Source organism: Giraffa tippelskirchi, chromosome 7 (genome assembly GCF_054371585.1).
Source record: "Giraffa tippelskirchi isolate mGirTip1 chromosome 7, T2T-mGirTip1v1.2.pri, whole genome shotgun sequence".
Lineage (NCBI taxonomy): Eukaryota > Metazoa > Chordata > Mammalia > Artiodactyla > Giraffidae > Giraffa > Giraffa tippelskirchi.
This window is the reverse complement of record NC_137281.1, coordinates 101,176,658-101,190,319: the sequence shown is the minus strand read 5'-3', so window position 1 is coordinate 101,190,319 and position 13,662 is coordinate 101,176,658. Positions and strand designations below refer to the sequence as shown.

Below are 13,662 nucleotides of genomic sequence, written 5' to 3'. Positions count from 1 at the left end.
GCTCTCAAAAGCCCCGCCTCACTCCCGCTCCTAGCGACACAGGCAAGACTCGGATCGAGTCATTTCTTATTCATCATTCATTTATTGGTATTTGATTAGCTGAAAACACCCCCGACTGAGGAAGCAGAGAGCCCATAATCCTGTTGAAAAATGGACTAGGAACTAATCAAGGGTAGTCAGGGTCAGGTCCAAGTTTGCACATTCCCTGTCCCTAAAGTGGCCTCCTTACAGGCTGCCAAGTTCCAGACACTGTGCTAGGTACTTCACATGAGGTATCTAAAAAACACACTGAATGGGCCTCAGATACTCCCATATCCACCAGCCCCTGCCCTGTGGATCTCCTATATAAAGGCTTTCTCTTCACAAAAGTAAATCAACACTTTACCTTCTTGGGGAAGGAAGGAATCATGGCATTATATAGAGAATTTTCTGCAGTCCATTCTGCAAGAATCAGTAGTAGGTAATCCCCCCAACTCCCAGGTGTCCAAGTAACAGCAGCTCCCTGAAATATGCCCATCAATACTGGCCTTCCGCCTGCTGCTGAGGCAGACGCCTGGGCTATAGAAGTGGATGAGGAGATACAGACTTCAAGAGCTCAAGTGGCTTTTTAACCTCACTATGAAGGTTCCAAGCTCAGCAGAGTTCAGTGTCCAAACACAACGAATGAGAACAGGTGTCACCAGTGTCAACCAGGTCCGTAAAGGGGAGAATAATAAAGCTAGAGTGCCATATGTCATATGAAGAAAGTAGCAGGAATAAATATGCCAGATGTACAGCAGTAACATAAGTAGGTGAATAGGTATAATTTTCAAGTATTTTCCTTGACGGAGATGAGACCTGAAGCTGTGACCAAAGCACCGCTGCAGCAAAATCCAACCCAGGTAAACCATCAAGGGGATGTTAAAAAACACCAGCTGGAAAGAACAGAACAGAACCATTAGCTTATTAAGCCCTGGTGGGGTCAGGTCTCACTAACACATCATTGGTGGCTCCTAAAAATATGTTGCTTTCTCTCTTGGGGTTAACGGATCCTTTATGCTTTAATCACACTTGTGTCATTAGTTGTTTATTTGCCTGCATCCTTTTGTTCATCTTAAAGTCAAGTGTCATTTCATTTCTGTTGAAGCCCTCAAATGTTTAAGGTAGAAATGAATATATATGTCTATGTACAAACACACACACACACATACGTATATACAGTACTCTTTTTTTTTTTTTGGCAGAGTGAGGGGGGAGCTTGGATATCAATATTTTTTCTTTACTTTGCATTTGTAATTGAAGTAACATAATGAATACTGGAATACAAACTAGAAGATTTAAGATTTATAATCCAACCGTAAGTACAATATGAGTTTTCATTCACCAAATAATTATTGAGCACTCATTATGGGGCAGGCACTGAGCAAGGCTCTAGGCAAGGGACACACTGATGAACAAGTCAGAAAAGATGCTTTAGATAGCTTACATTCTAGTACAGAGAAGAGGAAACTCACCCCCCCAAAAAAGAGGAGGGGAAAGATAATTACAGATGCTGATAAATTCAATGAAGAAAATAACTGGTTACAGGGCAACAGGAGATGGGCTCTCTGAGGTCTGAAGGAGAGAAATGAGTCAGTGGAAGAGCATTCCAGGCAGAAGAACAAATGAAAAGCCCAGAGATGGGCCCATCTCCCATTACCCTCCTGTTGGCCTGGAACATGATAAGGTAGGTGGAATTTGGGGCAGTCAGCAGGACCCAGATCGTGTCACTGATCTGCTTTAAGAGTTTTAAGCTGACAATAGGGAGACAAGAGCAACAATGGGAAACCAGTTAGGGGGTTACTGCAGTAGCCCAGGCAAGAAATAATTACTGGGGACTTCCCTGGTCCCCCTGATTCACTGCAAGAATCCACCTTGCAATGCAGGGGATGTAGGTTTGATCCCTGGTTGAGGAACTAAGATCCCATATGCTGTGGAGCAACTAAGCCCATGCACCGCAACTACTGAGTGCATGTGCTCCAGAGCCCAAGCACTGCAACTAGAGAGCCCAAGTGCTGCAAGGAAAGATCCCTCATGATGCAACGAAGATCCTGCATGCTGCAATCAAGACCTGACACAGCCAAATAATTTTTTTTAATAAAGAAATATGATTAGGTAAGAGTGGTGGTAACAGTGACAGAGAAAAGTGATGGATTCAAGACATGCACAGTGCTACTTGCTGATGAACTAGATAAAAAGTGTGAGGGAAGGGGAAGAACTTAAGATGCATCCTAGATAATTTATTGAAACTGCAAAGAACTGGGAAGAAACAGGTTTGGGGATACAAATGAAAGGTCCTGTTAGAGGTATATTAAATTGAGATTCCTGTGAGATATCTAAGGAAGATGAGAAATGCCAGTTGTATATACAGGCATCTGAGGTGCAGAGAAGAAGTCTAGGTCAGAGATGTAATAGATTTATGAGCTATGGGCCTAGATGATACATAAAATCCATTCTTTGTATACTATTTATTAAAATATGACTGTAAACCCACCTTTTGGTAAAGCTCAGATTTTAGTTGGAATAAGGATGCTCCTGTCAAAGCTATGGTTTTTCCAATAGTCATGTATATGTATGTTAGAGTTGGACCATAAAGAAAGCTGAGCAGCAAAGAATTGATGCTTTTGAACTGTGGTGTTGGAAAAGACTCTTGAGAGTCCCTTGGACAGCAAGGAGATCAAACCAGTCAATCCTAAAAGAGATCAGTCCTGAATATTCATTGGAAGAACTGATGTGAAAGCTGAAGCTCCAACACTTTGGCCACCTGATTGCGAAGAACTGACTCACTGGAAAACATTGAAGGCAGGAGGAGAAAGGGACAATAGAGGATGAGATGGTTGGATGGCATCACCGACTTGATATACATTGAGTCTGAGCAAGCTCCAGGAGTTGGCGATGGACAAGGAAGCCTGGCGTGCTGCAGTCCATGAGGTTGCAAAGAATCGGACATGACTGAGGGACTGAACTGAACTGAAGGATGCTCCTGCGAGACAGCCTCCATCTACAAAATAGAAAACTGAACTAGACCTGGATCTCGTCACATATGAAATGCTGCTGAAAACAATATTCTGGCTTGTGGTCAGTGTTCACTAGGCAGAGATCTTCCCTACTTGTCTGTCTGTAACCCTGCAGATTATGCTTTACTGTCCTCTTATGAGGCTGTGAACTCATTTTGAACAATGTTTTTGGATCTCTTATAAAACTTCAGATCATCACCTCAGATTTTGATCCATTAGCCCCATTAGGTCAGAACAATAAATAAATAAATTGTTAAGTAAGCAGTTTTCAAACCTGTTTACAGAATTTGCTACAGGTCTGGGTTTTTTATTTATGTTTGTTCTAAAGAAATCTCAATCCAAATGTAAACCTAATATATCAGTGTTTTCATAAACAAGTGAACTGCTAAGACATAGCTAGAAAGCTTCCACTGGGTAACTGATCCACTTTTCTTGTGTGTCTATTTTTCCTTTCCTCCCTCTGAAATAGTTTCCTTCTTCATTATCATAACCAATTTTGGTTTACCCAGAAGTCTATCATTTATTCTACCATAAATCTCTTCTTTCACTATTTGTAGATGAAAATGCATAGTGAAACAAACAAACAACAAAAACCTCTCTCACCTCTTATAAACCCTCCTGCCAAAAATGTATTTTAGATGCTTACAAGAGTGGTGGAAGAAAGAGCTTGGAAAGCACTATAAAAACAAATAAAACACCAAATACTAAAGACTGCCCTGCCAGTAAGTTAGGACACATGATCTATGGTATTTAATTTTGGATTCTGGATATAATTCATAATTGTTATGCAATTAATCCAGCAAGACCAAGATGTTCTTAAATTGTATTTCTGAATTCTTACCTGGAGAATTCCAACTATAAATGTTACACTGCCTTGTAGGAAATGTCCATCAACAAAGATCCCAAAGGAAAAGCAGCAGCCCAATTTGCCTTTAGTGATTTCACCAACAAACCATGGGCCTGAAAGAGGCAATGGACAGGAGAGGAATTTATGTAACTATGACTCTGATTACACACATCACAAGATACATTTTAGGACTAATGAAGAAATATGAGACTAGTCATCTATAAGCATTTATTTGCATAGCTTTTCTTTTCTGTTAACCTCTGTGTTGTACCCAATATCCCAGCTAACCAATTATTTGCTCTTTTGTTCCCTATTTCTCTAGATTATAAAACTGCCTAAGTGCTATATCTGGAATAGATTCCAGAAACAGACTGGAGTACCTTCACAAATTTTAGAAGATTCTATTGCTATAATGCATTAACTTTCCTTTAAGAAGCAAAGAGGTACTCCATAGACACCATACTTAATTTTCCAGATAATTGAAATTTACTCCTTTAAGCAATAAGACTTCAACCACTTTAATCATTCTAAAATGTACTTCTTATCTTTCTTATTAATATTAATGAATGTATTTTAACCTTTTCTTTCTGACCCACAATCCTTACTTTGTACATCAACTACATACTCAGGGTTAATATGTTCATAGCTTACCTCACTTCTTTATTTTCATTTTTCATCTGCAATGCCAGAATGACCTTTCTCTACTCCCTGTTATTATTTACTGCTCCTTCTCAATGTGCAGGCTTCTGGAACTACTATATTGTCAAGAGTGATTAAAGGACAGTCGGATTTCCCTTCTCAAAATGCAATACTTTCATTTGCTGGTAAGAGTAGAGTTCAACTTTAAAAAGTCACAGGTAATTTTCTCAGATATATATTATATATATTCCATTAGATACATCTTAGTTTAAGTTTCAGCCTTTAAAAATGGAACAACTTCCCCTCTTCTAATGTTTCCCTTTACAGTCAGGAAGCAAATCACTTGCTTTGGTCCTGGTGGAAAACAAGTGTCTGAAACAGCCTCAATCCATCTTCTAACAAGGAAACCGAACTCCAAAGGGGAATCTGCCATAGCTTGTTATACAAAATCGTAAAGGGTCATATTTTTATTTAACTACTTTCTGTTCCCTGGTGGGAGTAACTAATGAGGAAATAAAAGTCCAAAGATGGACTAAAAGTGTAAAATAAAGACTAAAGATATATTAACTCCTAAATGACTGTTAGAAAGGAACATTCGTAAAAAGCTTTAAAAAGAGACTCACAGGGCTTTCTGTTTCCATAAATGACTAAAGTGATTTTGTCAGTATTGAGTATAATAATTAATATGAGAAGAGCTCAGATGCCTGAACTCACTGCTTATCTCGGTTTCTCTCTCTTTTCAGCTGAGTTTTTAGGAGTCACATGGTAGTAAAGAGTCATTCAACTACATACTAGGCACTGTGCTTACTGCTGAGCATAGAGAGGAACAAGATAGATAAGACATCCATCGATATTCTAATGAGGGGAGAGATGACATACACAGAAGATAATCATAAATTCTGACAAAGTAATGAAAGAAATAAAGTGTGGTGAAATAGAGGACAAAGCTTTAACATGATCAAAGGTTGCTCTGAGGAGATGACATTTAAGCTGAACTTCTATCTTCTATTAAGTTTCTACACAAATACTAATTGTCATGGTCCTCTCAGCACCCTTAAGTTAACCTGGTGTTGATTAAATGTCCTTTAAGTTAGGAAAGGACTGTATTCCCCAAGATCGTGCCCAAGGAAATGAAGAAGCCATGTGCCAGTCATTGTGCTCTCAAGAACCTAAATGGCTAATGTTCTTTGGCAGAATTCTCCACAATCTCAGGTTTCCTAAATGACTTACCCAGCACTGTATACAGGGTCAGCAACAACACAGAATAGTAGGAGATATTTAGTTTGCTCAAGACATGAAGGGAAAATGACGTCAAATTTATAAATCCCAGCGGTCCTAAACAGATAAATTTGAAAAATACAGTAAACACATTCAAAGTTAACGTTCTTTAAAATATTTTGTAGAAGACTTCCAATGGCTATCTACTACATCTTCAGCAAATCATTTGTAATATGGATGATATTACTTTAAATCAGAAGTTGGCAGGAATTCTGGTAAGCCATTTCACTTAGAATTACAGAGGGTAGGAAGTTCAAAGCAATGGTGTAGTTGCAAGACACATACATACACGCACATGCACACACACACACACAAATATTCTGTGCTCAAAAAATGATCCAGTCTTTGTTTTCCATGAGACTTAGTATCCGAACGTACAAACTTCCAAAAGTTATATCAAAGTATGTCAAAGGTCACCCAGTGTTCTAGGTGCACTGCAACACTATTTACAATAGCTAAGACATGGAAGCAACCTAAATGTGTGCATGCGTGCGTGCTCAGCCGTGTCTGACTCTTTGTGACCCCACAGACTCTAGCCCACCAGGCTCTTCCATCCGTGGAACTTTCGAGGCAAGAATACCAGACTGGGTTGCCATTTCCTATTCCAACACACTATGTATAAGACAGATAATCAACAAGGATCTACTGTATAGCAGTTTTGGTTCCAAATTGGGAAAACTACATCAAGGCTGTCTATTGTCACCCTGCTTATCTAACTTCTATGCAAAGTACATCAGGCAAAATGCTGAGCTGGAAGAAGCACAAGTTAGAATCAAGATTGCAGGGAGAAACATCAATAATCTCAGCTACTCAGATGACACTACACTTATGGCAGAAAGCAAAGAAGAACTAAAGAGCCTCTTGATGAAGGTGAAAGAGGAGAGTGAAAAAGTTAGGTTAAAACTCAACTAAGATCATGGCCCCTCATCCCATCACTTCATGGCAAATAAATGGGGAAACAATGGAAACAGTGACAAGATTTTATTTGCTTGGACTCCAAAATCACTGTGAATGGTGACTGCAGCCATGAAATTAAAAGATGCTTGCTCCTTGGAAGAAAAGCTATGACCAACCTAGACAGCGTATTAAAAAACAGAGACATTACTTTGCCAACCAATGTCTGTAGTCAAAGCTGTAGTTTTTCCAGTAGTCATGTACGGATGTGAGAGCTGGACAATAAAAAACGCTTAGCGCCGAAAAACTGATACCTTCAAACTGTGGTCCTGGAGAAGACTCTTGAGAGTCCCTTGGACAGCAAGGAGATCAAACCAGTCAATCCTGAAGGAAATCAGTCCTGAATATTCATCGGAAGGACTAATGCTGAAGATGAAGCCCCAATACTGGCCACCTGATGTGAAGAGCCGAATCACTGGAAAAGACCCTGATACTGGGAAAGATTGAAGGCAGGAGGAGAAGGGGACAACAGAGGATGAGATGGTTGGGTGGCCTCATTGACTCAATGGACATGAGTTTGAGCAAGCTCCAGGAGTTGGTGATGGAGAGGGAAGCCTGGCGTGCTACAATCCATAGGGTCACAAAGAGTCGGACATGAGTGAATGACTGAACAACAACAACTGTATAGCACAGGGAACTCTACTCAATATTCTGTGATAACCTACATGAGGAAAGAATCTGAGAAAGAATGGATACATGCATATGTATAACTGAATCACTTTGCTGTATACCTGAAACACAACCTTATAAATCAAATATACTCCAATAAATTTTTTTAAAAACTATATATATATATATATATCTCAAAGGCAAATATCAAAATTTAATCCTAAGTATGAATATCTAAAGTTAACATGAGTATCTGTCCACATATTCCCTTCCCATATGTGATGCAGCTCTTAACTCGCAGTTATCCTCTTACTCCAACTGAAAGGGATCCCTAAAAGATCTCCGAATTAACACCTCTTAAAATATAGTGCCAGAAAGCCAAAGCAACAGGGCTTTATTCTGCAGCCATAGACTAGAGCATCACAAATCCTCAACCCCAGCCAGCCATTTCACTCATCTGCGGCTGATCATATGGGAAGCTCAGTACACGCTGAATAACACCTGAGGGGAAACTATTTAAAGGACTAGCCCCAGTGAAAGACAGCCTGATATAAGTTTAATGGCAGGTCTTCCCTAGTAGACCAGCATGTTCATTTTATACTCATAACACTGTTCAACCCGACAGATAATTACAGACAAAGCCTGACAATGCGTGACCTTTCTCACTTTGTGTGTTGCATACTTACTACTCATTCATCTCTCATTCTAGTTTGGTACTTCTCAAAGTATTGATCTATGTATCCATTCATTATCATTATTTATTTATTTTAAATATATCATTCTTTAGCCTTAGAGGCAGCTATGCTATAAATTTTAAGCAATGATTCTCTACTTTGGCCGTGCATTAGAATAACCTGGGGGAACTTTTAGAAAATACACATGCCCAAGTCTCACCCTCCAGAGATTCTGATTTAGTTGGCCTGGGAAAGAGGGGAGTTGAGGCAGCAACCCGGGGGATTCTAGGCAGCAGGACTGAGAAATACTGCTTTGGACAGAGCAGTGCTTCTCAGCCCTACCACACACTGGAATCATCTGAGGAGCTTTAAAAAATAATGATGCTTAGGTCCTACTCACAGACATTCTGTGTAGGCACTGAAAGTACTGTGTAGACACTGCAATTTTAAAAGTTCCCCAGGGCATTCTAAAGTGTAGTCAGATTGAGAACATAAGTTAAGTTCAATTCGTTAAGTTCTGTTAACTTTACAGAAAAGAACTGACCTCGAGTCAGACTCTTATTAGCTATAAGACACGGGACAACCTACATTAACTATGCAGTCCTCAGTTTTCTACTCTTTAAATGGGAAACAATAATACCTACCTCACAGGATTGTTGTAAGATTAAGTGAGATAATGTAAGTAAAAATACGTTGTGAATTTTAAATAACTATACAAAAATACTGGTAGTCCCACCAGTAGGCTGAGGCCTCCCTCAGATATTTATTTATTTACATTTTGTGCAATAATGCTTTTTGAACTTTTTCACAGAATTTTTAAAAATATATATAATCAGGAAAACATTCAGTAGAAAATATATACATTTGAAGTTGTGATGTAAACAAGGTGATTGGCTGGTTAAGTACAGAATTAATCCCTAGGAAGGACTCTTGGGATTCAGAGACATGAAAGTTCATTCTGAACTGGAATGGTTGGAGAAAATGGTACGGAAAAGGGGGTTTGAAGTGAGCACGATAGTTTGAAGGATGCACCTCACAGAGTTCAGGCAAAGACAGTCTGCACTGATATTTATTTAGTCAGGAGATTATGGGATGCACGAAAGTAAGGTCTTCTAAGAATAAAAGGAATCCATGGTGACTAACCTTTATGCTCTGGATATGCTTGATACCGAAAAATAATGAGAACGATGAGCTGGATCAGCACAATCATCACAAATATGACCCGGGCCTGCAGACAAAGAGAAATTAACATGAAACAGACATATAGATACATCTTCAGTTTTTATAAACAGCCCCATTAAAACAAATGGAAATGACATCATTAAGAGAAATGACCATATAAGAAAAATATACAGTCAAATAGAATTGAAAATCTGATGCAGCAAAGAAGATAATTATAAGTTGCCTCAGCATTTGTCTTTTAAGATTTGGATACCTGGACCAACATTGAAACTAAATAATTTCATACAGTTACATAAAATCAAATTAAAATAGTCCACTTTCAGTGTACTAGGTTAAGTATAATTTGTACTGTTTTATTTAAAGTCTTATAAGAGTGTTACAAACTTATGGTTACGGGGGAGGGCAGAAGGGGGGAAGGGATAGTTAGGTCGTTTGGGATGGACATGTGCATACTGCTATATTTAAAGTGGATAACCAACAAAGACCTACTGTATAGCACAGGGAACTCTGCTCAATATTATGTAACAACCTAAATGGAAAAAGAATTTGAAAAAGGATACATGTAAATGTATAAATGAATCACTTTGCTGTACACCTGAAACTATCACAACACTATTAATCAACTATACTCCAACATAAAATAAAAAGTTTTTTAAAAAAGTATAAAAGTGGAAAAAAAAAACAAAAACAAAAACCCAGTATACAGTACACTACAAGCTGAATGAACAGAGACTGCATTTCCTTATGCTTTCTACACCAGGAAATCACTCACTTGAAGATTAATTCATAGCAAAGAGACATGTAATCTAGGTTCTTGTTCTCCAAGTACGGGCCCCAGGTCATCTCTGGAATCACCTTGAGCCTCTTAGGAATGCAGAATCTCAGGCCCCATTTCAGCTCTACTAATCAGAATCAGCCTCTTATTCACATTTCCAGGTGATTCATAAGTACACCCAAGTTTTCAAAGCCTGATCTAGGTGACTATTAAAAATCCCCAAAAGGAAAACAAATGATTTGTAAAAATGAGATGCAAATGCCCATTAGGCATATTTTTTTAACATTCAATCACACAAGTAATAAATGTAAAATAAAATAATAAGGAATGCACATTAAGTCTGTGAGGATATAAGAGGAGATTAAGCTATCTTTGGGAGGTGAAATGAAGGGGGTTTAAATTTCCTTCTCAACATTGTAGTGCATTTTATGTTAATACCCAGGAGAGGGAGATCCAAGGAAACTAGACTGTAAATTGCCAAAGATTCTCTGAAAGACAGTTTGACAGTGTATATTAAAAAGTAGAAAAAAAAAAAATTTATTCATTCAAGAAATACTTATTTGAGGGTGTACTTGTGTTAGGCATATCAAAAAGACATTCTTGCCCTCACGGGATTTATCTTGTCATGAGGGAGAACAGACCAAAAACAATGAATATAATAATTTTAAAATATGTGTAATTATATAAATTATATAATAAATGAAGCATGTAGAATAATGTGTCCATTCTTTGATCCAAAAATTCATTTCCAGAAATTTCCAAAAAAAACTAATAAATGCAGAAACAAGCAATATTTTTACAGTAGAGGGAAAAATTGGAAACAAATCCTCAACAATGGGGAAATGGTCAAATAAATTAAGGTATATCTATGACAATATAATGCAGCCAATAAGCATCATTTATAAAACAAATTTGATATAAGAAAATCATCAAAACAAATTCCTCAGTAGAAAAAATCAAATGGAAAAAGAGAATGAAAAGTATATTACCATTTTATAGTAAAAACTTAAACAAATAGTATTATAATGAGAAATACAATGGTTATAATGGTTAGTGTGATAAAAGAATGATGTGGAGTTCATTGTACTTTATTTCTAAATTTTCCAATTTTTCTATATTAGGCATGTATTATTTATGTAGGAAGAAATATTATTTTTGAAATATCCTAATTTAGCACAGTTCCTGTAATTCCCTTAGTTATCCTTGTTTTATGTCATTACTTAGAACCAGGTTCCAGAACAGGTACTACATGTCCAAGTCTCCTCTTCTTTTAATTCAAGTCAATTTAAAGTCATTGTATTCTTCTAGACAAACAACTAAACTTTTAATTTGATAAGGTTCTGCTTTCTCATCACATGAGTATATTACTTATGACATTAGACCTACCAAATCTAGTAAAAACATATATAATACTAAGTTGAATTTACTCACCACAGTACAATGGTCAGTAAGGAGAATAAATGATGCCAGAGGATCAAATCTGAGATGAATATCCTCTCGAGCTGAAAATATGTGGTGAACACTCTTACTTCTTCCAGCAGAATCCTAGTAATAAGCACAATAGGGAAGCAACCCTCAAGTACAAATATGTACAATGTTCCAAGATTAAGTTTCCAATAATTTTCATCAATTATCTCAGAATAAGTGACACCTTTTTTCATTTATTTTTGAGTCTTCCTATGAGAACTTGATTTTTTTTCAGAGTATCTTCGTACTTTATTTTTTTTAAACTTTAAACTTTTTATTTTGTACTGGGGTATAATTGATTAACAATGTTAACAGTGTTAACATTGTTGTGGTAGTTTCAGGTGAACATATGAGCACTTTAAATAAAACTTCTTTTAAACTTTGTAATTCTAGATTTGAATTGGAAATATCAGTGTGTATCACAAAGGAGTCTTTAAAAAAGAAAAAAAATCTGTATTTCCCTTTGTTTATTGAAAAGACCTAAAAACAGTAATGAGCTAGCTGGACTAGTGCCCAGATTTTGGTCTCAAAATAAAATTCCCCAGTATGGGAAACCAATGCTGTTTAGAGAAATATCTGATTCCAATCCTTGAGTAAGAAATGCACAAGGGCTTAGAACATCTTTGTACCAGAAAGCAAGAAAACTTAATAAGGACTATTAGGATTGTATCAGAGGACTTAGTGGCCAACTTAGAGAGGCTCCTACTAGCCAAAGATGGGACAATTGAGCATCAGAAAGAATAAATGCAATGGAGTGAAACATACCAACCATGTTTTTTTAAACTATGAATTCATAATGATACTAAAAGACTCATTTGGTTATCTTTGGCAGATGGTAGAGAACTCATTATTCCGAAAACAGGTTTAGAAAAGGGAAGGTGGAGGATGAATGAAGACTTTATCCTGCCTTCCCTGTATGAACTCTGCATCTGGGTGGGTCAAATAGGTGAGGCAAATTTTTTCTTTATGGGATTCTTCTAATTAATACTTATATAATTAAGAGTGGCAATTTGAATATCACCATTTTACAACTCCAATGAAATAATGTTATCTAGTCTCAGACTATCAGTAGGTGCCAGAATTCCCACAGTGAAAAGCTGGTTGGGTACTTCGTAATGAATGGAGGATAAGCCAGCATTGTGGTGGCACTGGCTTGTCTGACCCAGAAAGGCCAATTGCTACATGTTCAGGAACTTTGCAGACCAGCTAATGTGTCAGTAGCTTAAAACCAGATACAGGAGTAATATCTATACTATGGAAATTGGCATAAATCAAGTTCCTCCCTTCAAACCTGCCCCAAATTAGTGGTTAAACATTTACCAGCACACCACTGTGTAGGGTCAACAATATCTACATACAGTGATCAATTTTAATATTCTTAAAAGAGAGACAACCAGATATTATAGGCTTCTGATAAAAACATAAAACACCAAAGGAAGTATTACTGCCAAAAAACAGAGTCTCAAATATGATCAAACCTTAAAATCTAACCACCAGTTATAAAAACTAGGTGGGGGGGGCGGGGAGAATCATACTACATAATACCACATGGATACAAACAGCAAAAATCCAGAATACAGAAACCCTACAGGATAAAAGGTCCAGTTTCCAAAGCAAACAAATTGCAAGGGGGGAAAAAGAAGGAGGATAGAAAGGGAACCTATAGATTAAGAAACTGAAAAGACAAATCAGCTAAATGCAATATTTGAGCCTTGTCTGAATTCTGATTTGGACCAACCAAATGCAATATAAATGACAAAATGGGAAAACTGGAACATTAGCTGGATAGTTTGAAATTAAGGTATAAGTGTCAATTTTCCAGGTATGATATGGTATTATCATTACTTTTTTTAAATAGTTCTTATCTTTTAGTGATACATACTGTCATTAATATTTACACAGATGAAATAACATTGTGGTACAGGGAGAAGTGGATGCTGCTACTGCTGCTGCTAAGTCGCTTCAGTCGTGTCTGACTCTGTGTGACCCCACAGACGGCAGCCCACCAGGCTCCGCCTTCCCTGGGATTTTCCAGGCAAGAATACTGGAGTGGGGTGTCATTGCCTTCTCCGAGAAGTGGATGGGGTATAGATGAAACAAGACTGGTCATGAGTTGATTATCTTCAAAGTTGGGCGATTCGTTAAAGTTGGGAATTCATTATAGTATTATCTCTTTCATTTATTTTAAAAATTCCCTATCAT

At 37.4% G+C, this 13,662-nt stretch overlaps 1 protein-coding gene across 4 annotated transcripts in view; it reads right to left on the bottom strand.

Moving 5' to 3' along the window:
• Nucleotides 1-62: 62 nt before the first annotated feature.
• TMEM62 (transmembrane protein 62) overlaps nt 63-13,662 on the bottom strand; it is a 37,012-nt gene continuing 23,412 nt past the window's right edge. For 2 of the 4 annotated variants that reach the window (XM_081511215.1, XM_081511217.1), the window contains 5 exons: nt 11,425-11,538; nt 9,180-9,264; nt 5,752-5,856; nt 3,877-3,995; nt 63-914 (listed from right to left, as the gene is read on the bottom strand). In XM_081511215.1, the coding sequence (XP_081367341.1) occupies nt 588-914; nt 3,877-3,995; nt 5,752-5,856; nt 9,180-9,264; nt 11,425-11,538 (750 nt within the window). In that variant the 3' untranslated portion in view covers nt 63-587. The remainder of the gene's footprint in view (nt 915-3,876; nt 3,996-5,751; nt 5,857-9,179; nt 9,265-11,424; nt 11,539-13,662) is intronic. The other 2 variants (XR_014059852.1, XM_081511216.1) reach the window with 2 other exon arrangements.